Source organism: Musa acuminata, chromosome BXJ2-9 (genome assembly GCF_036884655.1).
Source record: "Musa acuminata AAA Group cultivar baxijiao chromosome BXJ2-9, Cavendish_Baxijiao_AAA, whole genome shotgun sequence".
Classification (NCBI taxonomy): Eukaryota; Viridiplantae; Streptophyta; class Magnoliopsida; order Zingiberales; family Musaceae; genus Musa; species Musa acuminata.
The window spans coordinates 258,536-286,251 of record NC_088346.1 but is presented as its reverse complement, the minus strand read 5'-3'; the positions used below and the strand labels follow the sequence as shown (position 1 = coordinate 286,251).

At 36.4% G+C, this 27,716-nt stretch overlaps 3 protein-coding genes across 8 annotated transcripts; 2 read left to right on the top strand and 1 right to left on the bottom strand.

Annotated features, from left to right (window-relative positions):
- Window positions 1-9,630, top strand: LOC103996564 (uncharacterized). Of its 2 annotated transcripts, none has more exons than XM_065125456.1 (5): window positions 1-450; window positions 552-657; window positions 1,627-1,787; window positions 1,880-2,086; window positions 8,091-9,630. In XM_065125456.1, exons 1-5 carry the CDS (start codon window positions 262-264, stop codon window positions 9,294-9,296), a joined length of 1,869 nt encoding a protein of 622 aa, XP_064981528.1. In that variant the 5' UTR covers window positions 1-261; the 3' UTR covers window positions 9,297-9,630. The 2 variants fall into 2 exon arrangements, with proteins under 2 accessions (XP_064981528.1, XP_009415758.2); XM_009417483.3 differs by having other exon boundaries at window positions 2-450; window positions 1,576-1,787; window positions 8,091-9,629.
- Window positions 9,631-11,746: 2,116 nt separating this feature from the next.
- Window positions 11,747-14,136, bottom strand: LOC103996563 (ABC transporter G family member 5-like). Its single transcript, XM_009417482.3, has one exon. The coding sequence runs from the start codon at window positions 13,918-13,920 to the stop codon at window positions 11,908-11,910; it is 2,013 nt and encodes a 670-aa protein (XP_009415757.2). The 5' UTR covers window positions 13,921-14,136; the 3' UTR covers window positions 11,747-11,907.
- A 5,089-nt stretch (window positions 14,137-19,225) lies between these two features.
- Window positions 19,226-26,015, top strand: LOC103996562 (uncharacterized protein At4g06598). Of its 5 annotated transcripts, none has more exons than XM_065123888.1 (5): window positions 19,226-19,343; window positions 19,996-20,713; window positions 23,988-24,067; window positions 24,163-24,285; window positions 25,479-26,015. In XM_065123888.1, exons 1-5 carry the CDS (start codon window positions 19,286-19,288, stop codon window positions 25,667-25,669), a joined length of 1,170 nt encoding a protein of 389 aa, XP_064979960.1. In that variant the 5' UTR covers window positions 19,226-19,285; the 3' UTR covers window positions 25,670-26,015. The 5 variants fall into 5 exon arrangements, with proteins under 5 accessions (XP_064979960.1, XP_064979959.1, XP_064979962.1 ...); XM_065123887.1 differs by having other exon boundaries at window positions 19,227-19,343; window positions 19,981-20,713; XM_065123890.1 differs by having other exon boundaries at window positions 19,232-19,515.
- Window positions 26,016-27,716: the final 1,701 nt, after the last annotated feature.

Sequence of the window (27,716 nt, the reverse complement as noted above, 5' to 3'; positions counted from 1 at the left end):
TAAACGATCCATATAGATGGGCATCGTTCTGCAGGGATTGGGATCAACCGCGGGATCCATAATCCAAACTTAAACCACATCCAAACTCGACGAGGAGGGAAAAAGGATGTCACTCTGTAAATTCGCACTCTCTTACCATCCTTCCTCTGTCCCGTTCCTTCCGCGGCAAGGAGCCACAGCACAAACCCGATATATATATAATCCACCATAGTTTTGATCCATATCGAAGTTTAGGGCTTAGAAAGAGAGAGAGGGATCGAGATGCCGATCGAGATGCCGATAGGGCTCCCCTTCTCTGTGGACACATGGACACCGACATCCCTGCGGAAGCGTCACCACTTCCTGACGCACGCCCACAAGGACCACCTCACCGGCATCGTCGTCCGCGCCTCCCGCCCCATCTACGCCACTCGCCTCACGAAGAACCTTGCCTTGCATTACTTCCCTCGGGTCTTCCTCCCTTTCCTTTCTTTTGATCCGTTGATCTCTGCAGTTTCTCTTGGCGTGCTTGGTGTTTGACTTATGGGTTTTGGTTCGTCTTTCGTTTGTAGCTTGATGATTCGCTTTTTGTGGAAATCGAGGTCGGCGAGTCGGTCGTTGTTGATGATCCTGACGGCGCTTTCTCGGTCACCGCATTCGACGCTAATCACTGTCCAGGTATGTGCACGATCTCCTTTTTTCTTCCATGCCCTTAATACTATTGTTTAGCGAAGTCTTGGTGTTTTGTTTTTCGTATTTCCAAATGTGTTTTGGTATGATAATCTCTTTTAATTACCTCGTGATTCTTTGTTGGTTGAACTGACAGTCTCCTCTCGACCAATTTTTTTCGAGTAAAGCTTATACCAAATTTTCTTCTTACAAGGGCCAAATTAGAAATGTGTAAGAAAGGGGTCTCCTCTTTATTGGGAAATGGATGGCAATAATTTTATGTTCTAAAATCTTGTTTGGCCAAGAGATAGCAAAGAAAAAGTTGAATACACTGATAACTTGAACATCTTAAAGATACTAGCATATATTAGGACCAAACTTGCTTGATGGTTGAACAAGGAGCAGTATAGAGAAATGACAGAGATAGAATACAACGTGTTTTGTGATAAGTTGGAAGTAGCACTTGCTCAATTTAGGATCTCAGTAAGTTGTTTACGATTGTCTTCAAGAGATCGTTAATCGTCTTGTGTCTTTTCAGTGGTTGAACTAACAATTTTTTACTGCAATCATCTTGAACTTTCTAACCTAAATTGGGACCATATTTGCTTTATGGTTGAAGAATGTTTTAGGTGTTGGTATTTGTCAAAGTACCTAGTATCCTGTGACAGATTACAGTATTGTCTATTGCATACTCTTGATTTTGTCTGATTAAACTCTATACTTTTGACTCTCTATCTTCCCTTCTCAAATAATGCAATATTCTTTTTGAATCCTTTACTTGTTTGCGTGCATGCAACACTGCTAGAAACAGTTATTTCTGGTTAATATCCACTTTAATACATTTGTTAGTATTTTATATCCATACAGTATCATCATTAACAAAGGATCTGCCCAACATCTCAGTTCTTGTTTGGGGGTTTGTAACAGGAGCTGTCATGTTTCTGTTTGAAGGCAGATTTGGTAATCTATTGCACACAGGTGATTGCAGGCTTACCCCTGATTGTCTGCAAAATTTACCGTTGAAGTATATAGTCAAGAAAGGAAGAGAAACTCTGTGCCATCTGGATTATCTATTTCTGGATTGCACTTTTAGTAGATGCTGTCTCAAGATGCCAAACAAGCAATCTGCCATCCAGCAGGTTTTTTGAGTCATTTTCTTTATCTCATGAATGGTCTGGCATATACAAGCAGTACCACTATTAATAGTTGTCAGATAACCTGATTTTTGCAGGTAATAAGTTGTATATGGAAATATCCTAATGCACCAGTGGTTTATCTTTCATGTGATCTTCTAGGCCGGGAAGAGATTTTAGTTGAAGTATCCAAAACGTTTGGATCCAATATTTTTGTTGACAAGTCAGAAAATTCTGACTGTTTTCAGGCCCTTTTTCTTGCTGCACCAGAAATTCTCACAGAAGATGCTTCTTCCCGTTTTCAGGTCAGGGTTCTATCTTTTTATCACTCTTTAAAAGATTCTTTAAATCCCATTCTTTTGCTAATTGTTTATAAGGAACAATTACCAAAACCTTCATCATCAAGTTTGGTCTTTGATTATGGGTCACTTCCTGATGCCACTTAATGCAGATATATAGTCCATACATGCTTCACTGGACACATGACTTATTTTAAAACATATGATAATTAATATATACGAACTAGCATATGAGGCATCATAAGATGAAGGCAAGTGATGTAGAGGTGAAGAATGAGGATAACATTGGTATGAGGTCTACATGTGGGATCGTAGGTGGAAGTATGCATGTAAATGATTCAAATTTTGATTGTGCATAATTTGGAACACTTAATTTAAAAAAAAATAATTTGATCAAATCTGAGTCTAATGGATCAGTTATAAAGCAATTACATTATTAAGTTTCTTTATTTTCTCGCCTTAGCCTATTAAATTCTTGATTATTTTGTGGTTTGTAATCCAACAATTTCACTTGAACAATGAATTTTCCCTAGATAACTTGATAAGGTAAATCAATGATACAATAGGAAATTGCAAAAGTTGCATAAAATATAGTATTGTAAGTCTTTTTTTTTCATCCACTTCAATTTTCAATTTGTGAATTTGTTCTAGTAAGGCCAATTGGACCATACAACAACATCATGATCTAACATGGATCTTTTGCTGCCATTGAGATATGTTAAATTGGACCATATGACAACAGGACTATAACATAAATCTTTTGTCGCTATTGAGATATGTTAAATTAGACCATCAATTCATTATATATGCATTCCTCCTTAATGGATGTATTTGCAAGCAACCATAATGCAATTACCTTAATTTGACTATATTAGAGACCTAACACCTCTCTTGGGATTGTTCACTGAAGGCTCCATCTGAATTGAGCTTGCATCGATCGTTAGTTGGTTTAGTCTAGTACACTAGAAAGTGACATACCATACTTTGGTTTTCTTCGTACTTTTGTAGAGTATCATAGTTTATCATCATACTCATTGTGCTTTGATTTTTCTAAAGCACAAATCATTAGAAGCTTTCTAGATCAACTAAAGACTATAAACAATAAGGGCTCTTAGGATTGGGCCATTGTTCCAAGTTAAACAATCTCTTTCCCTGAGCCAAGAGCCACCCAAATGCGAAAAATATCTAATTTTTAAATAAAATGTTTGTTTATAAAGGCCCTACACTCTTTTGGCATTATACAAAAAAATAAATCTAAAACCTCTGATTATATTGACTTATCAGATATGTAAAAAGCTATATATCTTTAGTTATGTTATGAGTATTTAAGTCTGTATTTATAATTTCTATTAAGGTCTTTTTATTTCTTTATTTATCTCTCCTATACCACTAATACCATATTTGTAGGTTTATTGAGCACATGTACAAATAACCTTAAATGATTTTTGCTCATTTTATCCTTTATCGAGGTGATACCTAATTGTTTATGAATGAAAATATTTCTTTTCTTATTATTTCTAATATTTTAAAAATCTATCTTAACATTCTGATCTTAACCAGTGTAGTCAAATGCATCAAGGTGCAAAAATACTCGAATTGTTGGGTGCTCCCAAATATTATAATATAAAATATATATTATGATAGATAAAAATAAACTAAAATAAAAATAATACATCAAAGTTGCATTCATTTAAACTATTAAATTACATTATTCATATTTAATAACAAAAATGATAAAATAAAATAAGATTAACATCAAAGATCATTAAAATTCACTTTCATCGTTTTTAATCTTATCATTGTCTTCCTTTTCATGTGATTTATATTCCTCTTATTCATCTTTATCATAATAAATTTCCTGTTCCATAATTACAAGCGATGAAATTTAGGCTTTTGCATTCATCATTGTTCTCACGAGTTGTTTTGTATATGTCTTTATTTCACCAACACCTGAAGCGTTTACTACATCTCCCCATTTCAAATTATCATCATAAAAAACAATTTCATGTTCAGCATTTTTCAAATCTGCATCTATTTCTCCAATCATCCATTTGCTTGAATTATTTATATCTAATAAAATCAGATTAATATTGTCTCGCAAATTATAACAAGTCTTTAATGCTTGATTATACTTTATGTATATAAGATTATGTGGATGTTGATGCTCCAATCGATTTTTTTTCTTTGTATGAATCTATCATATCATATAAATTAAAGATCCATATAGTTGTATCAATAGCTAAAAAAAATATAAATTTGTTGAAATTGAATTATTCTTATATATTTACATTCTCGAAGACACTCTAATTTTGCTTACAACCTGTAGCTGTACAACTCAAACTTAGAATTTTTATAGTTAATTGTTGCAAGTTTGATGCAGAATTTTCAAATAGGCTTCACCACTCAATTGTAAATTTAAGTTCAACTATTAATAATAACATATTTTGATGTTAATTATATTAATTTACAAATACATGGAGATTTAGTAGCTCGCTATTAAATTGTCATAGGAATTCTAAAAAAACCCTTAACATTTTAATATGATATAAGCGATTATGTCTTAGCCGATATGATATTTTCTTTAAACATTTTAATTATGTTATTTTAGATTTTTAAATAACTATCAATTTTATTTTCCTCTTTTTTAGGAAAATTACTATAAGCAAAAAGGTTGCACATGTATTGGACTCCATGCGTGACACATTATATTGATTTTATGTTAGTTGATATTGGAAAGATTGCATATATCAAGAAGACATTTAGGGAAGATAATCTTTGTTGTGGATTTTATATATCATCATATTAGGGATTTGAACATGATGAGAGAATTTACAGGTAACAAGGAATTGATGAGATATGGTGTCACATAATTTGCCACTTCATTCCTACCATTGCATCATATTAATAGGCAAAAACACAATCTTAGAAGTATATTTACCTCAAATAAATGGGTGATAAATAAATGAGCAAAAGAAATGGGTCCTGATGCCTTCATTTTGTAATTATATGGCTTTGCATTAAAAGTAATGGGTCCTTTTATTCGTGTTCTTCGACTCATAGATAATGAGAAAATGCCAATGATGAAATTTATTTATGAGGTTATGTATAGAGCTAAAAAAATCATTCAAGAATCTTTTGGTAGAAATGGAAAAAGGAATAAAGATATTCTTTGCAGTCATCGATAAAAGATGAAAATGTCTTTATTATCCTCTACATATAGTAGGACACTATTTAAACCCATAATTCTTTTACAAAAACTCTTCCATTGAGTTTGATATAGAAGTTGTATCTGAGTTATATCAATGCATTGCAAGATTAGTTTCCAATATTGAAGTTCAAGACAACATCACAAATGAGTTATCTTTCATTTGTATTAGAATGTTGAGGGTCTTGGAATTCCTATGATAATTCAATCAAGGGTTATTAAGTCTTCATGTATTTGTAATTTAATATAATTAACATCAAAGTATGTTATTATTAATCGTTGAACTTAAATTTGCATCCGAGTTGCATGGGTTATTTAAAAATTCTATGCCAAACTTGCAACAATTAGTTATAAAAACTTTGAGTTTGATTTATGACATTGTAGCTACGAGCAAATTGGAGTGTCTTCGAGAATGTAAGTATATATATATTAGTTTTAACTAATTTATTCTGTTTTAGATATTGGTGCAACTAAATAGATCTTTAATTCATATGCTATGACAAATTCATACAAAGAAAAGAAATGGGTTGTAGCATCAACACTTATATAATCTTGCATACATAAAATATAATTAAGCATTAAAGATTCGTTATTTTTGCGAGATAGCATTGATCTGATTTCATTGAATGATATAAATGATTCAAACGAATGACTGGTGGAAGAAATATTCATCATTTTTGCGAGATAACCTTATTTTATTTTGTCATTTTTATTATTAGATATGGATGATGTAATTTGATACTTTAAATTAATGCAACTTTGATATGTTATTTTTGTTTTAGTTTATTTTTATTCATTATGACATATAATATTTAAATTATAATATTCAGGATTGCCTTGCTTCGCTTAGGCGAGCCCCTAGGTCAGTGCTCAGTGCCTCGGGTGTTTTGGCACCTTGACGCCTAGCACCTTTGACTACATTGTGTCTAAAAGTAATGAACATATAAGCCCTTATGATATCCCAATAATATTTGTAGATTTTAATCATGTACTTTTCGAGGCCAAAACTCTTACATAAACCTAAAGAGCTAAGAGCATTCCAAATCTCTTTGGTGGCAGAATATCTAATCATGGAACTAGTCTCCTTAGTGGTAATGTTAAGCAGTAATCTCTAAGAGAAACCACACCAATTAGTAACATCCTTTTCATTCTATAAATCATGATAAAATCTCATAGATCCATTAAGGATTAACTCTTGTTGAAGTATAGGAAGATTGTCAATCAAGACTTGTTGGATAAAGTTGTCTTATTTGAATAGTGATGAGGTTTTAATCAAGGTTTGAAATATCGTACCGTACCAACGTTTCGACATTCGCTCGGTACGGTACGATATAGTATATCAAGCGGTATATATATATATATATATATATATATACATATACATACATATACATATACATACATACATATACATAATTTGGCGACGTCATCGAAAAAGGTGATGCGACGTGGCCTTTATTTTTATTTTTCAACCTTTTTTCATGCTTTTATTCCAAACTCAGTATGTCTTGATGTATCAACACCGACTGCTATTCAACAGTTATGACTTCTTTACCATGCCAAGTGTTTACCCTGATCTTGGCATGATCATCCTTTTCCCTTAGCATAGATAGTCCCATTTTTTTCCTTCAAAACTAATTTATTCTGTCCAACAACGATGACAGTAGCAACCTTGTCAGCAAGGGAAGACAGAAATCGAAGGAATCCTTGTCACCCTCTCCATTGTCTTCTCCAACATCGATGATCCCAGCATCCTAGGTTTGTATCGCTTAATTGGTTTTCTCCTCTGAATAGGAATCCAAGGACCTAAAAGATGGTCCTTTTTAGAGATCTGAACCCCTTCATCATCTCTAACTGAGCCATCCACCTTAGAATGGGGTTACTCAGAAGGGGATTGAATCCTCATCTCTCTCTCATAGGAAAATTCATCACATGATTCCTGTTAGATCAGGCATTAATTCTATGTCCAATGCAACCACAGTTAAAAGATAAGGAATATTATCATAGGAGCTTAGATAGGTCTATTTTCACACAAATTCATGCAAATATTCTCCTTTCCATCGAAGGATCTAGACTCGAATCGAAGAGGCTCCCAAAGATAAAAGCAAGACTAAAAATGAATTCAGTTTTTTAGTTTTTTAAAATGGAAGATCAAGCAAATACACCCATAAATGTACAGAATTAAAAATTTCAAACAAAGATTGGAAATTAGATTTCCATGGATTCAAATCTAAAGTTTCACCTCTATAAGACCGAAGTCATTTGTAAGGATCCTAATAGCATCAGTTTCAGTAGTGAAGTAGAATAGTTACAAATCTTTGGCCATATTTAAGACAAGCAGAGGATTTGGAAGTCCTCAAGTCCAATTCACTATGGAATGGTCCAATTCTTTAAAAAATTCATGCAAGTATCAATATAGTCTTATCAAAATAGAGTCCATAGGTTTAGTGTCCCTATATCAGATACCGTTATCTACCAGGTAGCATATTAATAATGCCTTTCCTTTGTGATGCATGAACGTGAAAAGTGTCTCAGATGATGCACCATTACACAACTTTCTTCACGTGCTTATTCTTTGGACTCTTTAATGTTCATCTCAAACCTCTTATCATTATTATTATTTTGCAGTAGAAGTAAAAGACAAGTCTTCAAGCTATAAGGTGTGAGAACAAAGAATATGTTTCCATTTGGATTTTATTCTGACATAGACTTATTGCACCTTGTGTTTTTAAGCTGTGTGGCCACACTTTCACTAGGTTATCCAATTTTTCTCATAATTTCTTCTTGAATTTTTGTGCCCAACAGGTGCTTCCTTTATCTAAACTATATGATAAAGCAAGTGAAGAGCTTGCAAATGCACGTGCTAGTTTTCAACCAGAGCCTCTTTTTATTCGTCCCTCTGTACAGTGGTATGCTATCGATCCTAATCGCTACAAATCTCAAAAACGGAAAAAATGTCCAGCAGAAGCTGAGAGGGATGAGTTTGGGGTTTGGCATGTATGTCACTCCATGCATTCATCTCGAGAAGAATTAGAATGGGCCTTGCAGTTTCTCCAGCCCAAGTGGGTTATTTCAACAACACCCCCTTCCCGAGCTATGGACCTAGATTATGTTAAGAACCATTGCTATAAAACTCATATAAGTTCTGATGACCCATTATGGAAGTTATTCAAAGGCTGTCATGTGAAGTCCATTCCTTCACCACCTCCCTCAGCATCAGAGGTTCTCAAGAATAATGATGCCTCCATTTTTATCACTAAAGTATCAACTTCTGAGATCAATCAGTTGCAGCCAGAAACTTCATCTCAAAGCCAGTTTGAAGTAGAACTGGACTTATCTCCACCATCCAGAACACAACCATTTACATTATTTGGAAGAGCAAGGCTTGGACATAAAGAACTTGACATAATTAGAATTGATGAGAATAGTATTGTTGAGATAGAAGTAGAAAGTTTTGCTGCAAAACATGATACACTGATAGAACAACCATCATCTTGCCTTGGATGTGAGATTACATGTTCAGTAAAAGTATCGTCTGCAGAGATTGCAATTACTGATAGTGTATCATATTCAATGGAGAAGCAAATTGTTGAACAGAGTTTTTCGAACCAGTCAGATGACACTGTTAATAGAAGAGTTGAGTCATCTAATGGATATTCAAAGAAGGCTTTAAGCATCTGTGAACCTTGTATTGTGAAATCAGGAGTTGATGTCAAAAGTGACATATGGAATATCACAGAACCAGAGGATGATAAAATGGGTACATTACCTAATCTTGATAAGTTGGACGAACAGCTTGATGTTAGAAGGGACATGCTGTGTATTGGATCATCGTCAAGTTTTAACCCAAGCTTGAGAAATCTCTATAGATCAATGAATGTTCCAGTCCCCCGACCTCTTCCATCATTAGCTGAGCTCATGGAATCCTGTAAACGTGCTAAGAATGTTACTAGTTCAGATAATACTGGATCACGGCAATGCTATACTACAGCTGCTTTCTTGCCTTCATAGACCAGGATTCTTCTGTGCAGGTGCCATCCTTGGATGCAACGAGCATGATTTATTATCCCTATGATATGATGCAGATTCAGCAGTATTCAATTATACAGATTGTTTATATGATACCAAGTTGAGCGAGGATCACCCGGAAGTCATCATTTTTAATCTCTCAAGTCTCGACAATCTTATAAAAGGTTTTAATTCTCCTCCAATATTTTTCTTTCATGAGTTGATAAAAGCATCTTGTTGGTTGTCCATTGATGATTGTAGACATCATTAATGTATTAATTGAATTGTGTAAAATTAAAAATTGGAATTTGATTAGATGTGTGTTTAGTGGATAATTTGTTAGAATATAAACCAATTATGCACCATATTTGATTTAGAAATCTAATGAAATTATATGTTAAATAAAGGATAATTTATCAAATAATGCCTTCACTATTGGTTTTTTATCTAATGACATCTCCACTATTTATTTTTGTTAGATGGCGTCTCTTTTTTGATAAATATCATTTTTGCTTTGGTTCTTAAAATTTTGTGAAATTAATGAACTAGTTTTAGTCAATTGAATCAAACCAAATTTTATATATATATATATTTTTTTTTTTTGTCTTACTCTTTGTTATCTGATCACAACATCTATCATATGTGTTTAATTCTTTAGACTCAATATAAAGTTGACTGTGAGTTATACCTATTAGAATTTTTTTTGACTTAGTGAATTATTATCTTCGTAATAATAATAATTCGATCAACTCATTGACTACAAATGTACTAGACTATTATGCCACAATCCCTAGATGATACAGGAAAATCCAATTCATTAGACCTATCTGTCATCAGTTACCATGTATCTATAATTCATCATCTATCTAATATATCAGAAATCGTATTTCGAATATGGTGTTGTTAGGTACATACAATTTCTACTCGAGCCTCATTCTAATCGGATTCTTCTAGAGAATTCTTTATCTCTCAATGCGAATGATCATGATTAAAGATTTCCTTGAGCAAGAACACGTAAGATATTCATCTTATGACATCGAGAGTGGATGATCTTCTATCGATACTCAATAGCTCTCGCAAGGTTGGTTGTCATTCTTGATGATCGGTTGTGCTAGATTTGAAACTTCTAGGTTTATAAGTATGGTATCAAAGAGTGAAGTACTCATACAAGATATTTTTAGTATCTCAAGTCTAAGAATTAGATACACCACTGAGACGATGAAATTATTGTCTAATAATGAGGTATCATCAACCATATAACATTTCGTGAGCGAATCAATCAGTGAACTCATTCTCCAATGAGCACTTGTACTATATCCCTAGTGTCCCTAAACGAGCAATTATGAGATTAGCTGCCTCAATCATATGGACGAGTATACAACACATCAATCTATTTGGTTATCTCGATATCACTTTATAGTAACTTATGATCGGGATTATTTATGGTCTGTGTTTAATGGTGAATCAGTCTCATTATTGTAATATCATCACGATTCGATTCTCATTGTACAATGTATATAACAAATAATATAAAGTAAAAAAATATCAAATATATAATTAAAAAAAAATATATCATGTCACATATGTATCACTCATGTGATTAGTTTGCAGGGCACCTAACATCTTCTAGAGATAATTATGAGATTCATTAGCTTATAAATCAAAGAAAAAGACATCTTTATTTGGGTGCTTGCTTAACTCTATAAAGTGATAAGACTAACATGCTTTTTGTTTTTTTTTTTTGGCATAACAAATTCATTTGGGTGGGTAATATCACATAAGGTAATTTTTACATTCATTTGATGAACAAATAATTTATAAATAAAATTAAAGCAAGTAAACCTTATCACATAAGTCAATATTATTTGTTCGTCAAATGAATGTATATTTTTTACACACACACACACATTATACTATGATAAAAAAAAATATTATTATTTTTAAAGATAAACTATATATATTAACCATCTTGAAAAAAAAGTGATATATTGATTGGGTGATGATATATCATACACACTTAAAAAGGTTTATGGAATAGAAACAACATCCTATAATTTTTTTTAATGAAAATATCAATTAAGTTAGTTGGTAAGGATTTTGACTTTGATGTCAAGATTATCACGAAAATATCAATTGAGTTATCTCGTGATGTTTTTGACCTTGATAACAAGGTTCTCAAATCAGATCCCATCATTTTTTATGAAAATATCAATTAAGTTATCTCGTAAGGTTATCAAATTAGATCTCATCTTCATCATTTACCGTAAAGTCTCCTTTAATATTTATGATAGATCACTTTGGTCTTCTTTAATTTGTCTTTAAATTTGATTTATTTTCTTTCAACGAAAGAAGTTGACATGCAAATATACTCATATGTTTCCTCATTGGAAAGACAGTGAGTACAAATGCAAACATTATAATGTAAAGAAACTGTATATGTACCAAAAGGGAAGTAAAAGAAGAAAGTCATATTGTCTGTCAGTACATAACTATATTGACCAAATGACATTCACATAATGGATCACCATTTTTGCTGGAAACAACAGTATGATTAATACAACAAGGACACAAGAAAGCGTGAGTGTGAGGCTTGCATTACATGATGACTTAAATCTCAGGCCAAGGCTCCTTTGAGCCCACCTCTCTGAGCACACCTGCACCTGACCCTCAGTATGAGGTAGGAGAAGAACCTGTAAGCCAAGATGAAGCACACCATCATCATCACATTCTTCCACCTGCACTCCTCCTTCAATCCTTCCTTCCTCAGCACATCATCCCCTCTCAGCAGGCACACCCCAAACCCGTACTCCAAGCACTTGCCGGAGCCGGAGAACTCGTTGACGAGGAATCCCTCGAACGGATACTTGAACAGGGAAACGTAGTGCATGAACACCCAGTAGCTCGGCATCCACTGCTTCGATATGAAGTAGCCGGAGAAAAGGAAGAAGGTGCCCATGATTCCTGAGATAATGGAGTTTCCGATGATGAAGTTGGGGGCAAGAGCGCTGAAGCAGACTACCACCGAGTTCGCGGTGTACAGGATTAGCCATATTAACAGCAAGAAGTACATGAAGGCTGAGCAGCTCGGCCGGAGCCCTGCGAGCCAGTAGACCGGGACGGAGAAGAGTACGGCCAGGATGAAGAGGAACGGAAGGAAGACGAGCCCGTTGGCGATCACATAAGAGGAGACTCGGTAGCTGCCACTCGATGTCTCCTTCATTAGAATCTCTCTTTCCTGGAGGAAGATCGGCAGCGCTTCCGTGGTGCAAGAGAGCAGGAATGTCAAGATAAAGGCGAAGAGACCCACTCGTTCTCTGATGTTTTCGTCCTTGAGACGGTAGAATATCGAGCCGAGGACGAGGCCGGAGACGAGCATTTGGATCGTCCGAAACGCAAACAGTTGCTTGGTCCGCATTACGTTCTTCAAGAAGCGGTGGGTAAGGATGGCGATCTCTCGGGGCCTCGAGTTAGCGCACTCGTACGACAGCTCGTCGGGGTCGAGCCCCGCGAGCGACTCCTCGTCGACCACCTTGTGCTGCTGAAAGAGCTGCTGCAGGGTGCACCTGTCTCTCTTGTCGTCAGCTCCGTCAACTAATTTCTTGGGAAACTGGGGTGGTGGTGCTCTTGCCGGCGGTGGTTGTTGCTGGTGATGCTCTAATTGCCAGCGGCGGAGGGTGTCGATGGAGTCCATGGCGAATTCGAGGACGTTGGCGTGCCGGGGTAGCTCGAGATCGACGGAACGGAGATGGGAGTGGAGTTGGTCGATGGTGCCGTGGTGGAGAACGGTGCCATCGGCGAGGAGGAGGATGCAGCCGAAGAGCTTCAGAATGCGAAACCCGGGCTGGTGGATGCTGAGGATGATGGTGCGGCCGCGGGTCTCGGCCATGTCCTTGAGCATGTCGACGATCTGCAGCGCCGACGTGCTATCCAGCCCGGACGTGGGCTCGTCTAGGATCAGCACTCTCGGGTCGTGGACTACCTCAACTCCGATGGAGACCCTCCGGCGCTCGCCGCCGGAGATACCCCGGAGGCGGGCGTCGTCACCCACACGAGCGTCGGCGACGCGCCCCAACCCGAGCTCCCGGAGGAGGGACTCCACCCGGGAGCTCAGCTGAGACTGGGAGAGGCCGCTGCCGCCGCCGCAGCCGAGGCGGAGGCGGGCGCTGAACATGAGCGTCTCCCGCACCGTCAGTAGGGGGAACAGAGTGTCCTTTTGAGTCACGTAGCCGGAGATCCTCCGGAAATTGGACTTGTCCACCGGCCGCTGGTTGATCAGGATGGTCGGCGGCGTCGACGGGCTTATCTTCCCGGCGAGGATCTCGAGCAATGTGGACTTGCCGGCGCCGCTTGGGCCGACGATCGCCAGGATCTCCGACGGCTTGGCGCAGCAGCTGACGTTCTGCAGCACATTCCGGACTTCGCACTCGTTGCAGGGCTTCTCATCGGCTGCATCAACAACTTGTGCATTGTCTTCCTCTCTGCATGATGCAGGGCGGTGACTCGACGCACCACCACCCTCCTCTCCATCTCTACTCCATATCTTCTTCAAGGGGTGACATCTCTTTGAGATGGAGATCTGGTAGCTGATGCCCGTGGCCTCTATCTCACAGCCGGCTTGTGGCTTCATGAGAGCTCTCCCACGTCTCCTCTAAGCCTCAAACCCACTGCCAAAGACACTCCCCACCTTACCTTGTTCCATAAGCATGGCAGTGCAAGATACTCGAAGACCATTCTGCCCCTCGAATACTAGGGTAGTTTTACTAGGTCATTTTCCATGTCCCTGTCCTGGAAATGCGTTCATGTTTCTTGTCATCGTCCGTGTGATCCATGGAGGTGGACAATGGTGATGACACAAAGAAAGTTGGCAATGGAAGGGAGGCGTGGGGATTTGAAGAATTGAGGAGGGTAGCTCGGGGGGTTTAGGGTAGGAGAGATGCACACCACTGTGGCTGTCATAGATGATGATGGCCCCACGGTCTCACATGAGGACTTGGTGGCTGATATTTAATTGGGGGCCACAGCTTCTGTCGTAGCCCTGGCTCATGAGCTGATTAGCTGGATAATGAGCAGTGCTTACTGGCAGCTGTAGCACCACCACCGCCACGTAATATTCCTTGATGCCTCCCTCTGCCACGAATCTATTTAACTATACGAGTGCCCTCTGGAAATTGTTATTAACATGAAGAGAATCCTTTTCCAAAGATAATTAAAGGAACACAGTGGCAGATGTAACGAGAGCTGTATCATAGTTGTGCTTCTGCTGAAAACATTTGGTGTGATTGGATCCCCGGCCACCGGACTGGAGTGAGAAGCTTAAAGCAAAAAAAACCAGTGGCAGAGGTGCAGTTGCCGCCTTGCGAGTGGCGAAGCGCAAGTCGACCGGAGGGGTAGTAGTGCAAATGAATCAAAAAGAACTAGTGGCTGAGAGTGGAGGGGTGAAAATATCGGGGGGCCCCACCCTTTGGTTGGCACATGCTGACCTGGCTGTCTTCCTTTTGTTTGCTTCCCTTCTCTATATCTATATATATTCATCCTCTGGCTCGCCCGTGACTTGTTCTTCTTCTGGCCCTCGTGAGGCGACCCACCCTCAAATATACACGCACACCCACAACTGCTCTTAAAAAAATGGCATAGTTGTGCGCCCGTGAACTCCTTCCTCCCTGTAGCTTTCTTTAGATTGACGGCTGAGATATACACGTTTGATTTTATTGTAGGAAACTCGAGAAGGTTCTCGAATGATAGAGGAGGAAGTCCTCATGTCATGTTGTTGCATGTTTGCTCTTCTCCATTTTCTAGCTCATATACACTCTTCTTCTTTTCGTCTGCAACTAACTGTACAAGTGGGATCATAGAGGAACAAGTGGTCGAGCGTCACGTAGATAAGATTTGTTATCCAACGAAATAATAGAATGCGATTCGATTGCATTAGAGGACGAATGTAAGGTGGCAGAAATCGACACCCCCATAAATATCTACAGTCACGGGTGCATGGCAACTTCTCTTGCGGGTCAACCATGCATGGGCCAAAATGAATAGTGGATTCGTCTTCCAAAATGCAAGTGAGGGCTGTAAGATCACAAATAAATAGCATTTTGATATCTCCTTTAGATTTATATTTTTGACACGTAAGTGGACTGACTGGCTTGAATATGAGGGGGTAAATTTGAACGATCATAGTGCTCGAATGTTGCATTGCCTGCCAATTCATTGCGATTAACAGTAAGAAATCCTACTTTGGCAATCACATGGACAAACAGGTCTCCCTTCCCTGGCCTGCGCTGATGACTCTCTCTTTGAAGTGACGGTCAATCTGAGGTGAAACCGCTAGAACACAATGGAAAGTTTTAGAATGGTTTAAAGTGAAGGAAGGAGGTCATTATTTCTTGGCCATTGTACGTACATCTAGAGGGGTCAAGCAGTTCGAATATATTTGCTATAAAAATGTTATTGGATGCCATTGAACTTACTAGCGAGGATATTATAATGGATCTGTCTTCCCATTGAACTTTCTTCTAAAATGGATGCCTAGTTTTTTTCTTTTAAAGATCATCCTAAATTATAGGAACACTTTATAAGAGGAGTAAGATGCTTACCAACAAAGACAAGAGAGAAAAAAAAGTGTCTCTCTTCTATTAATAAAACATATGTAGACATGAACTTTCTTTGTTGGTGGTCTAATTGATTACGGTGGTTAGATAGGATGCTTCACATTCGTAAGCAACGAACCATTCCCATCTATTTGGGAATGATTCCCAACTTCCCATGAAGAGGCTTTGTAAGAATGTCGGTGAGCATTAGCTATGGCTATATTAAATGTGAAGTCATTTAACTATAATAGCACTTGGTGGGGCGCCTTCTCTAAAACTGTGCATCCCATCTCTCTCTCTCTCTCTCTCTCTATATATATATATATATATATATATATATATATATATATATATGAATTCCTTAAAAAAAATTAACTTTAAATTTTTACTAAATAGTATCTTAATTTCACATAATTTTTTTAAATAATCATTCTCAATTAACACCCTTGGCCCAAGCTTTAGTAGTGTCTTCGTTTTTTCAATCACCCCCTTTGCCTTGAACTATCATGTATCATTAATTGCTCGTGATACAAGCATAATAACATATGAATGTTGGGATAGTAAAGATACTAAGAGAGAGAGAGAGAGAGAGGGGGGGGGGGAGGAGGGTGAATTAGTATTTTTGAAATAAAATTCTTATTTGAAAGTTGGATCGAAAAAAATGTATTAGAAATACGTTTAATAAGGGTAGTGAGCAACTAAATCAGTTAGTAATAACAAGAAAAAACATAAAGAGAAATGCAAACCAAATTTTAGCAGTTTGATCATCTCGACCTATGTTTACTCCCGATTCCTCTTCCTCTTCCTCGAGGTCATCGTCTTTCACTATCGATCTTCTTTTTAATGGGCAAAGATCAACTACTCTTGTTACAACTCTTTTTTCTTTTCACAAGCTTAGGAGAGAACCTTCGTACTTTTCTTTTACAAGGAAACCTCACATCTCCCTTCAAATGATTTTTAAACTTAAGGAAGAAGAGATACAATATTTTTTAAGACAATTTACACACTTAAAATCATAAGTTTTTTTTATGCTTTACAAAGCAAGCATGTGAGAGGGGTATTTATATGCCCTAAATTGCTTCAAAAAATGGACCTAAAAATTTAAATCCCCGAGTTTTCGAAGTATTGGTGGTACTACTACTTGCGTTAGGTGATACTATCACCTGACAAAGCCTGGGAACTAGGGCTCTAGCGGTACCACCGCTTGCTTGGGCGGTTCTACCGTTGACCTGGGTGGTAGTACCATCGAAATTTCTAGAAAAGTATAATCCATACTTTCTAACTCACAAGTAGTACCACCGTATGGCCCAACCTCAAGTAATTGAATTGGCCTTCCAACAGGCCCAATTCGATCCTGATTCAGGCCCAAAGGGCTCTTAACTAAGTTGGTATGATTATGCTCTAAAACCAACTTAATTAGATTATAAATAACTTCGATCAAGATTTAACAATTACAATCATGAAACTTACGTTGTCCGGCATGTCATATATTCATCTGGCATTTCATCCGAACCTCCAATGCATCATCTTTTCATTCGGCATATTGCTTGATCCATCGGCATGTTAACTTCTCACAATATCCAATCTTCTTGGCGCAATGCTCGATCCTTCTGGATCGATGCCCAAACTCTGATATGATGCTCTCCGGCCTAACGCATGATTCTTTTGCTTCAATGATTTTCTTTTCTATAATTGAAGTTTCTCCTACGTCACTTATGCCAAACACTTATTAGTTCATAAACTCACCAATTGATTTCATCATTAAAATTTAAAATTTAATAATTTTTTTTCTTTTTTATGATGACAACCAATTGACGACGGAGCTTTAAACAGACTCCCTTTGTCTATGTGCTATTTTAAAATATAACAAACTCAAATTCAAAAAAGAATGATAACATTCTAATGCTAGTTATTGAATTCAAGTCGAAACAATCTTAATCATGAATCATAGTGACTTGTATCATTTTAGTTAAAATGTCAAAATAATTATTACATAAAATAAAAACATCATCATTATAAGTTAAAATATCATAAGTTAAAACATCATAATTTTTTCATATTATCAAAAAATGCAGTCGATTTCTCTCCATTTATCATCAACAAAATAAAAATATATATAAGTTTTTACTTCACCAAATGTGAAGTTACTATTTTTCTCTCTACCTTTGTCGTTATAAAAAAAGAGAGAAGGATATCATAGATTTATAGATTCAGAGTGTTATTTCTCTTTATTTACATCAATGTGTCAATTGTACAACTATTTTGATATAACATAAGGATATTAATATAAAAAATAAATAATTCATGCATTCCAAGGATTTAACATGTTTAATTCTCTTCTAATAAAATTAAATTATTTATCATTCAATAGTTTAATAAAAATATATACTAATTAATGTTTTGTATCAATGAAATCTAAAAATATAACATGATGATTAACATAATCCATAATAAAATAATATCTAATATCAATGTGCTTAGTTCTAAAATATTAAATAGGATTCGTTGTTAAACAAATTACACTAATACGAATACATCCAAATTATTTGTGTATATTATGCATTACCGTTGCATAAGGTAGATAATGTAACATAATTTTATTTTATTTTTAAATAAAAATCACGTGCATAACATAGAAACTACCTTCAACTATCATCCATCGTCGATTGCCAATGATGCAAGCACGATAACATACGAAGCCTCATTCTCGTCAAACCTTGGCAGTCACCTTCGTCGCCCTCACGCCCTTTGCCATATGGGTATTCCCCTCACTATCAATCATGGGTGAGAGAGGAGATAGGGCAATCCGTATCATCCGGGGGAGGAAAATTAAACTCAGTCAAACTAATTACTTTCTAATTGATGTATCGCTCCTTAATTTTGGAGATTCAACTTAGGCAACCATTTAATGTCATGAGACGGGAAGAAGACTATGTTGCAGATATGCCAAACTAGTGTCCCTTGTCCTCCTTTAGTATCTCCTAGTTGCAGATATGCCATCTTACACTAATCAGTCATTAAACATTAAGTCAAACTAAGTTTAAATAAACTATCTTACACTAATCATACATATATGTATATATATGTATGTATATATACATATATATATACATATAAATGTATATATACATATATATATATATATGCATATAAATGTATATGTATATATATACATATGTATATATATACATATATATATAATCCATTTTATTTACAAAACGGGATGAAGGTTGGTTGGAATCCCCGCCGGCCCGTCATCTCCACGACTTGCCGTAACGGTTCTGAGCGACAAGCGTTATGCCGTTATATATAGTCTTCTAAAACTCCGGTACACAGAGAGATCCAATTCAGATCGAGGGAGGAAAAGAATAAGGCGAGCTGAGCTGGTATTGTTTATTAATTAGGATGTTTATCGCAATCCGCGTCAAGGAAAACACGGCGACCGGCGACCAATTCGTCCAAAGTAGCTTCATTTCCTTCCTTGTTTTGTTTTGATTTCCATCCTCTCTTGTTATTTTCCTTGTTGTGGATTTTGGCACCGATTGCCTCTTCCCCTACTCCGATCCAATCCCCTCCTTCCTTCTTCTCCCAAGCCAAAGATTAGATTAAAACGTGAGGGACTTAATTCGCATTTGGTACGTGCATCCTCCAATTTCTTATATTTCTTGGTTTTTCTTTTTCTTCTTCTTGCAATTCTTGAACTATCGTGCTATTTTCCCTGTTTTCGAATCGCCGGATATTTGTCAATCTCTAAATGGATTCTCAGTTTTGGGCATATATATTGTCTCAAAATTCTAGCTTTTAATGCGTTTCAAACTATGCGTGAATGATGGTCTTTGTCAATCTAAATGTCCTTGATTTCGATGCAGTTTAGGTTAAGATCTGTGAATTTTAAAACGCAGACCTGGTATGTCTAATTTTATATCCTCTCGTGGTGATAAAGATTTGATCTTGTTCGTTCTAGTTTTGTCGATTTTGTTACGGTGTATCCGGATGAATTGATCGATTCCAGCAGTTTATAGTTAGTCAACATTTCCTTGAGTTTGTTTCCTGTTCACCAAATTCTTCTTCTTCTAAATCTTTGAACATGTATGACACAGTTGTAATGGTAACAGACTTGGATTGCACGATGTCGAACCCACAAGGTCCACCCAACTTTGGAAACTTGCAGTCTGGTGGATGGCATTCCTTCCTTCCTCCAAAATGTCCCATTTTTACTACATCAACATCTGCAGGTTTTGTAGGTACTAAAGAAAATTCAATATCTAGGGAGGGGTTAAGAACGCACCACCGTACTGCATCTGAGAGTTTTCTTCTTGAGGAGCAGCCCTCTTGGCTTGATGACCTTCTTAATGAGTCTGAGACGCCTGTGCGGAAAGGATCTCATCGGCGGTCATCTAGTGACTCTTTTGCATACCTGGACACATCTAGTATTTCATGGAATGGAGACAGTTTAGCCCAGGATGACCACAAGTATCGTACTTCAGCAGCAGTGCCTTCATGGGGACCTCAGGAATTTGATTACCTCAAAGACATGCAGCTTGCATCTTATTATAATGATGCAAATTCAACAGGAGGAACTCGAAGTAGAGGCTTAGAGTTTAGCAAGAAAATGGCTACCTATCCAAGCAACAGTCTTCCATCAGCAAAGGACAAGCTTGTACTTCCAGGTTCATCTTCTGCTACAAAGAAGTCTGATGCTTTATCATCTACTCTCATGGAAGGCCAAGTCAAAGAGGAATGTAGTCAAGATCAGGTAGGCTCTTCTGATACCAAGGAAGGCCCTCAGGCTAAGCACAGTCAATCTGAGATGGAAGCAAGGCGAGCTAAACAGTTGAGTTATGATCCTTATATTTCTCATGCTTATGATATATTTATTTTAAAAAAGCATTCATGCTCTTGCCAATTTCTGTTAGTTCAGAAGAAAATTACTGCCATTAAAATAATATAGAAAAATAAAAGAACACCTGAATTGATTAAGATGTCATCTACAGGTCCCCAATAAGGTGTTTCTGCATAATAGGACATCAGACTTATCATTAATTTGTCCTAATATGGAATGTAAAACTTTATAATTACAATTTTTCCATTAATAAATTGTTTTACATTCATCAAGGATTTAAATACCAATCTGACCAGAACCTATCGGCCAGTTATTACCGGTCTATTGAATTCCATCATTTAAAATTATGGTTCGATATTGATACATATATGGTGCAGTGTAGTCAAAGGTGATAAGCACTGAAAGTCACCAAAGTACCAAAAAGCCCAAGGTGCTAGGCGCTTGCTCAAGTGAAGCGAGGAGCTCAATAATATTAAATTTTAAAAAATTATGTATGATTAAGGAGAGAGGGAGCTATCATAGAGGAGAAAAAAAAAAGGGGTAGGGGGCGGGGGGGGGGGTGACAATAAGAGGGAAGGTGAGGGGGGAAGTGGCAAAGAGAAGGAGAATAGAGGTATAGCTATCGAGGAGGTGTGACAACGAAGGTGGAAGAGGTAAGGATAATCGAAGAGGAGGAGCTATCAAGGGGGAGGGAGGGGTACTGTCGGGGTTTAGGGAGGCTTGGCAAGCGATGACGATGAAGGAGAAGGTGACAATAGCATGAGGGGAGCTATCGAGGAGGAGGGTGAGAGAGGGGGGCCATCAAGAAGGCTCAGTGGAGGATGACAGTGGCGGAGAGAAGGAGAAAAATGGAGAGCAATAATATGTGGAAAAGAGGGAGAGTGTTACCATGAGAAAGACGAGACTAGAGGGTTGTTTTATGCATAGAAGTTGCTTGCTAGTCATCATAGGGCCACTTTTGTTAGGGTAATTAGTGTAATTTTGTAAAGCACTAATTTTAATTAGGGTAATTTTGTAATTTAATATAATGAGAGGAACCTAGGGTTGGCCGGTAGGGTTAGCCCCCCCTCCTTGAATTCACAACCACTAGCCTCTCCTTTTTGATCATGATAAAGATCATGACTAGAGGAGAGGATGACATCCAATATTAATTTTGTGTTAAGCTATCCAATATGGTTAATTATTAATTTATATGTTATGACATCCAATATAATTAATTATTAATTTTCCATGTACAAATATATCAAGTTATGACTTAGTGTCTAGAAACTTGATGTTGTTATGGTATTGAATTTTTACAAAGCATACATTTAACATCATACATTTAGTATGTTGTTTGAATACGATGAATCTTATTTTTTTTTTAAATAATTTTATTTTATTTGACATGTGATATAATGAATGTTTATATAGCTTATATTATGAGGTTCACTATAGTTAAAGGTTTGCGATTTCGATTCATACTGCCCGTATTGGGCGGTACGTATCGGTTCACGTACCGCCCGCTATCGGGTGATCCGCTCGATATAGCAGCTTAATTGCAGCCTGGCTGCAGCGAGGATGAGGGAGAAGTGTCGAAGAAGGAAGAAGAAAGAGAGGGCATTCAAAGAAGAGGGAGAAGAAGAGGGAGAATCGAGAGAACCTCGGTACAAACTTGTTTTCATGCCCTTTCTCGATCTTGATCTGGCGCCGCCCTCCCTCGACGATCCCGATCCAGGAGGTAACGGCGAAGAGAGTCGTAAAGAGGAGGATATGAAGGCGTGGGGATTAGGGAAGGCAACGACTAGAGCAGCGGAAGAGGCAGTCTCCTTCAGCGCCTAGTCTGCGACTCTGCGGCCTTCGCCGCGTTCTTTGCTGAAGGCCGGAGACGTCTGCGGCCTTTGACATCTTCGTCGCCTTTGTCAAATGCCATAGATGAGACAACGAGGAGAAGAGGAGGAGGCGATGTCGTCGAGGCTCCGTACGCCTTTTTTTTAATTATTTTTTTATATTATTTTTATATATTAATTTTATATATATATATATATATATATATATATACTGCTAAATACGACATACCGTACCATACTGAACAAAGCTTGATACATCGATACGGTACATAATTTCAAACCTTGGTTAAATGATTAATTATTTAGTTTTATATCATGTAATAAAAATCATGAACCATGATTTGTTGTTCTTATAAAGATGTATAATTGTGCATTTTTGACATATAATATATAATTAAATATTACATATTTGTTATATATCTAATTTCAAGTTAGGTTCTTGATAGGTTTCTTATTATAGGTTAATACCCCATTGAGGATTCAAGGCTGGTAAACCTTTGGACCTACAAAAGGATGATGTGTGAGGATAATTTAATATAATGAAAGGAGCCTAGGGTTAGGGTTAGTCCCACTCTTGTTATATTTACAATTACAATGCCAACCTCTCCTCCCTAATCATGCTAAAGAGCGCAGCCATCGAGGCGGAGAGGGATGACATTAAGGCATCATCTACAAGAGATAAATATAAAGATATGTATCCATAACTTTCATGGCCACTTTTCTTCATACCACTAATATTAATCATCTCATCCCTTGTAACTACCATTTTTATAGGTCTCCTAAGCAAATGTTTTTATCATCTTTATCTATTCTCTCTCTTTTTATTCTTTATTGAAGAAATATCAAATTGTTCATGAATAAAAATATTTCTTTTCCTATCTTTTTAAGTAACTCCATGCATCCACCTTAACATTCGTATCTCAACAACACACCTTTTATACATATTTTTTCTTAAATTTCTAATACTCAGATCCATAATGGGAACTGATTCATGCAAGGAACATACCTCATTAGCATATCCATGATGTTTAAATATTTGTTGATTCTGTAGCATCAGCATTTGACTTTTGTGCTCATGCTTATTCTGAAATTGAAAAGGATGTGTCAGCTCCCCTGAGAACTGATTCATGCACTTCAACTGGACATGCATTCTATCCCTATTTGAGTGGATCTTGTTTTATGTGGATGATATCATCTTAAATCACTAATTTATGGATTTATTTTCTAAATAAAATACTCTTGTTACATATACTTCTTCAGGTTTTATCAATATATGCTCTCATCAACCATCACTGACGATAATTATAGGAGTTGAACAATATGTAATTAATTTAGAAATATGTTGACTAATGTAATGTTATTATTTTTTAATAAACTATATAAATAAGGCTAAATTATTATGATTTGATCTATATATTCACTCTCTTTATCATAGGCAATTTGCTCAAAGATCTCGAGTACGCAAGCTTCAGTACATTGCTGAGCTGGAGAGAAATGTTCAGGCATTACAGGCAAGTTTTAAGCAGAAGCCTTTATATTTTTCGTAAGAAAATGTAGAATGTTTTAACAAGCATCTGATCCTTTTCTCATATATCACACTTTACAGGCAGAAGGACTGGAACTTTCAGCTCAACTGCAGTTTTTGGATCAGCAGAACCTTATACTGAACTTGGAGAACAAAGCCCTGAAGCAACAACTGGATTGCCTTGTACATGAGCATCTTGTGAAATGCCGTAAGTACTTAGATTAAGACACAAGAAAATCAGTATATTCTTGTCTTGCATATTTTTCCTTAGGGTTTCCTTGGGTAATATGTTCCTTTAGTTGTAAAGATGTATGCTGTCAAGTCAAGTAAATCATTATAGGCTTTGATCACCTGCTGAGATTAGAAACTTCCCAATAGAGCTGCTAGTGCCAAGTGAATTCCTATTGGTCAAGGTGGAAGATCAGAAACACCGACTTGATATGTAACTCATCAATGGCATTCAATACCACAGAATGTCCATGAATTAGACTAGGTTACACTCCTGACGTTAGATATGGACTTTCTTTTGATGAGTTAGGTATCAAGTCAGTCCATATTGAATGCTCGTTTTTCAATTCAACCCAAAATGTAAATGCTACTGACTTATGGAAAGGGATGAGATTTTCTAGAGGACTTTTGTTGGAGATGACTTCTTCTGATAAGAATTTTGTATGTGATGACATAATTTAATTTTGTGGAAGACTTTACTATAAACTAAAGCACTTCCAAAATGTTGATATTGGACCTGGCTTGTAAGCTATCAACAGTTGGTAACTTTTCATCTACCTGGTGATATTTTAGTTGCCACATTAGATGTGCTTGGGTCTGCTAACCTAGTATACTCAGTCATGCTTTTAAAATGAGTTGATTTACAAATATTTTTGAGGCAATATTTTACAAATTACTTAATATTATTGAACTGAGAGACTCTTAATTTAACTAGAATGTACAATGTGTTTGTTTGAAGACTCTTATTCTGATGAATTAATTAGCTCTGAATCCTTTGTAACCTAAATTTTGAAATTAAAGCATTAACATAAATTGAATAGCAACTATTAGCAAACTCTATATATCATGTATTGCTGGGAAAATTGACAATGAATTAGATAATGATGAGAGATGTACAGCACCACCCTCAAGACAATTTAATTTGACTAGGGCTACTCTTGCTGCTTCAGTGCTATTGTCCAAAAAGCAAAACCAGCTCTTGTTCTCTTGTTGTGGGAAACTAAAACTTATAAGCACTTCCTAAGTCGCCGCTAGTTACATTTACCGCAAAAAGTTTGTTATGAGAAATATTTGGATTTGCTCCACTCAAATCATTATGTGAAAATTCCTTATCTGTTCAGAACAGTCTCATACTAAATTCAAATTGTCTAATTTTGCTTTTGAATTTCACAGTTCAGCATGAGACATTGGGCCAAGAGGCTGCACGACTTCGAACTTTGTATCATCGTCAACAACAGCAGCAGCAGCAGCAGCCACCTCCTACTCACAGACGCAGTAAAAGTAGGGACCTTGATTCTCAGTTTGCCAATCTCTCCTTAAAAGGAAATGAATCAAGTTCAGGTCCTGGTCAGCTCCACATTTGAAGCTACACTTCATTAGCTGTCTGACCATGGTTTAAGTTCCACCACAGAGCAAGCTGGATTTTGCCATCTTGTCTGAGTCAAATACTTTTGCAATATGATTTTAATTCTTTTAATAGGTTTATTATGCTCACCTGACGGTCATCCTCAGTTAATGTGTCTGCTGGGACTCGACAAGTCGGTGGTGTTAGGTTTTGCTTATAGCTATGTTTTCCTATATAACAACAAGTCATTTGTTTACCTCTTTTCGCCCTATTTGGATCATATCTTGATCTCTTCTCAGTGAATGATGACCAAGAAGCTACAGTATGTGGCAAGTGACGAAAAATAAATTCACTTTTTGTTGTTCTTTGATGGTTGATAAAATCCTGTCTGATTCCTGAGCATGGAATTGGCTCAGTTGCTGTTCCAGATAATTTTGGGTTATCTCTTTAGTGCCTGCCTAGTTTCTTGGCACTGAGAAACATGTAGAAGGTATGATGATGATACAACCCTTGTATACCAAATGAAATTGAATCTGTCACTCTGCTTACTTAACAACTGGAACAATTATGGCTTCATCCTTTTTTTAGACAGAGTTTAAAGTCAATTTTCGTCTGTTTTTGTCACGTGGATTCCAGCAGACGAGAAGAACAATTGTCATAATTTCCTCTGTTCATTAATCTCAATGCTCCGTTGCATTGAGAAAATAGCATTATAGAAGCTGGATTTATGAAGGACTTTTAGGGAAGGTTATGTTGGCTGTTGAAGTCTATTTTACGTCAGAAAATATTTGTGTGGGATGAAAATGAAGATGAGCTACAGACTAGTCTCATATCATTGATGATTGAAAGACTTTGCTAATATAGGTTGTGTTTGTCTCGTTAAGTATTTGAATTGTGATGCTATCTCATTTAGTTCTTGTTCATTTTTCATTATATGGAGAAGGAAAGAAGGAGCCATTGAAGTATAAGCTGTTCATTTTTCATGATCGGGAGAAGGAAAGGAGGAGCCATTGAAGTAGAAGCGGTTCATTTTTCATAACATGGAGAAGGGAGTAGAAGCTGTTCATTTTTCGTGATCTGGAGAAGGAAAGGAAGTAGAAGTTGTTCATTTTTCATAATATGGAGAAGGGAGTAGATGCTGTTCATTTTTCATGATCTGGAGAAGGAAAGGAAGTAGAAGCTGTTCATTTTTCATAATATGGAGAAGGGAGTAGAAGCTGTTCATTTTTCATGATATGGAGAAGGAAAGGAAGTAGAAGCTGTTCATTTTTCATGATCTTGAGAAGGAAAGAAAGTAGTAGCTGTTCATTTTTCATGATCTGGAGAAGGAAAGGAAGTAGAAACTGTTCATTTTTCATGATATGGAGAAGGAAAGGAAATAGAAACTGTTCATTTTTCATGATCTAGTGAAGGAAAGGAGGAGCCATTGAAGTAGAAGCCCAATAGATATGTCGAGTGGGTAGAATATTTGGATGAATATTTAATAACTTTATATTTTTTAGATTAAATTTAATTTCTTAATCAATTAATAAACAATTTTTACGATTTACAATTTATTGATCAACTGTTTAGTCTTTTAGAAGAAATTCTATTTTAATTTATTTGAACTTTATCAATAATGAAACTTCTAAATAATACTCTAAATTCAATAACAATGTAAATTTAATATTTTAAAATTATCATTTATTGAAAAAAAAAAGTACTGAAGTAAACCATAACAATGCTACAAAATCAAGTTTGTACTAATATGTGCTTCAAATATAGTATTTAATATTCTAAATCAAGAGTTACATTTGGTCTAAAGTTAAGCAAAATTAAATTAGTGCTCTTTTGATTAACCGGCCAAATTTTCTAGAGCTAAAGTTATTAAATTAGCATAAAAATCAAATAAAACAACTCATCTATATAATATAATAAAATATTTTTGAATTATGTATTTATTTCTCAAACCTAAACAGTCTATCTTTTAACAATAACTATTACTATAATAATAATAATAATAATAATAATAATAATAATAATAATAATAATAATACTAATAATAATATATTAAAAGATGAAAAGGT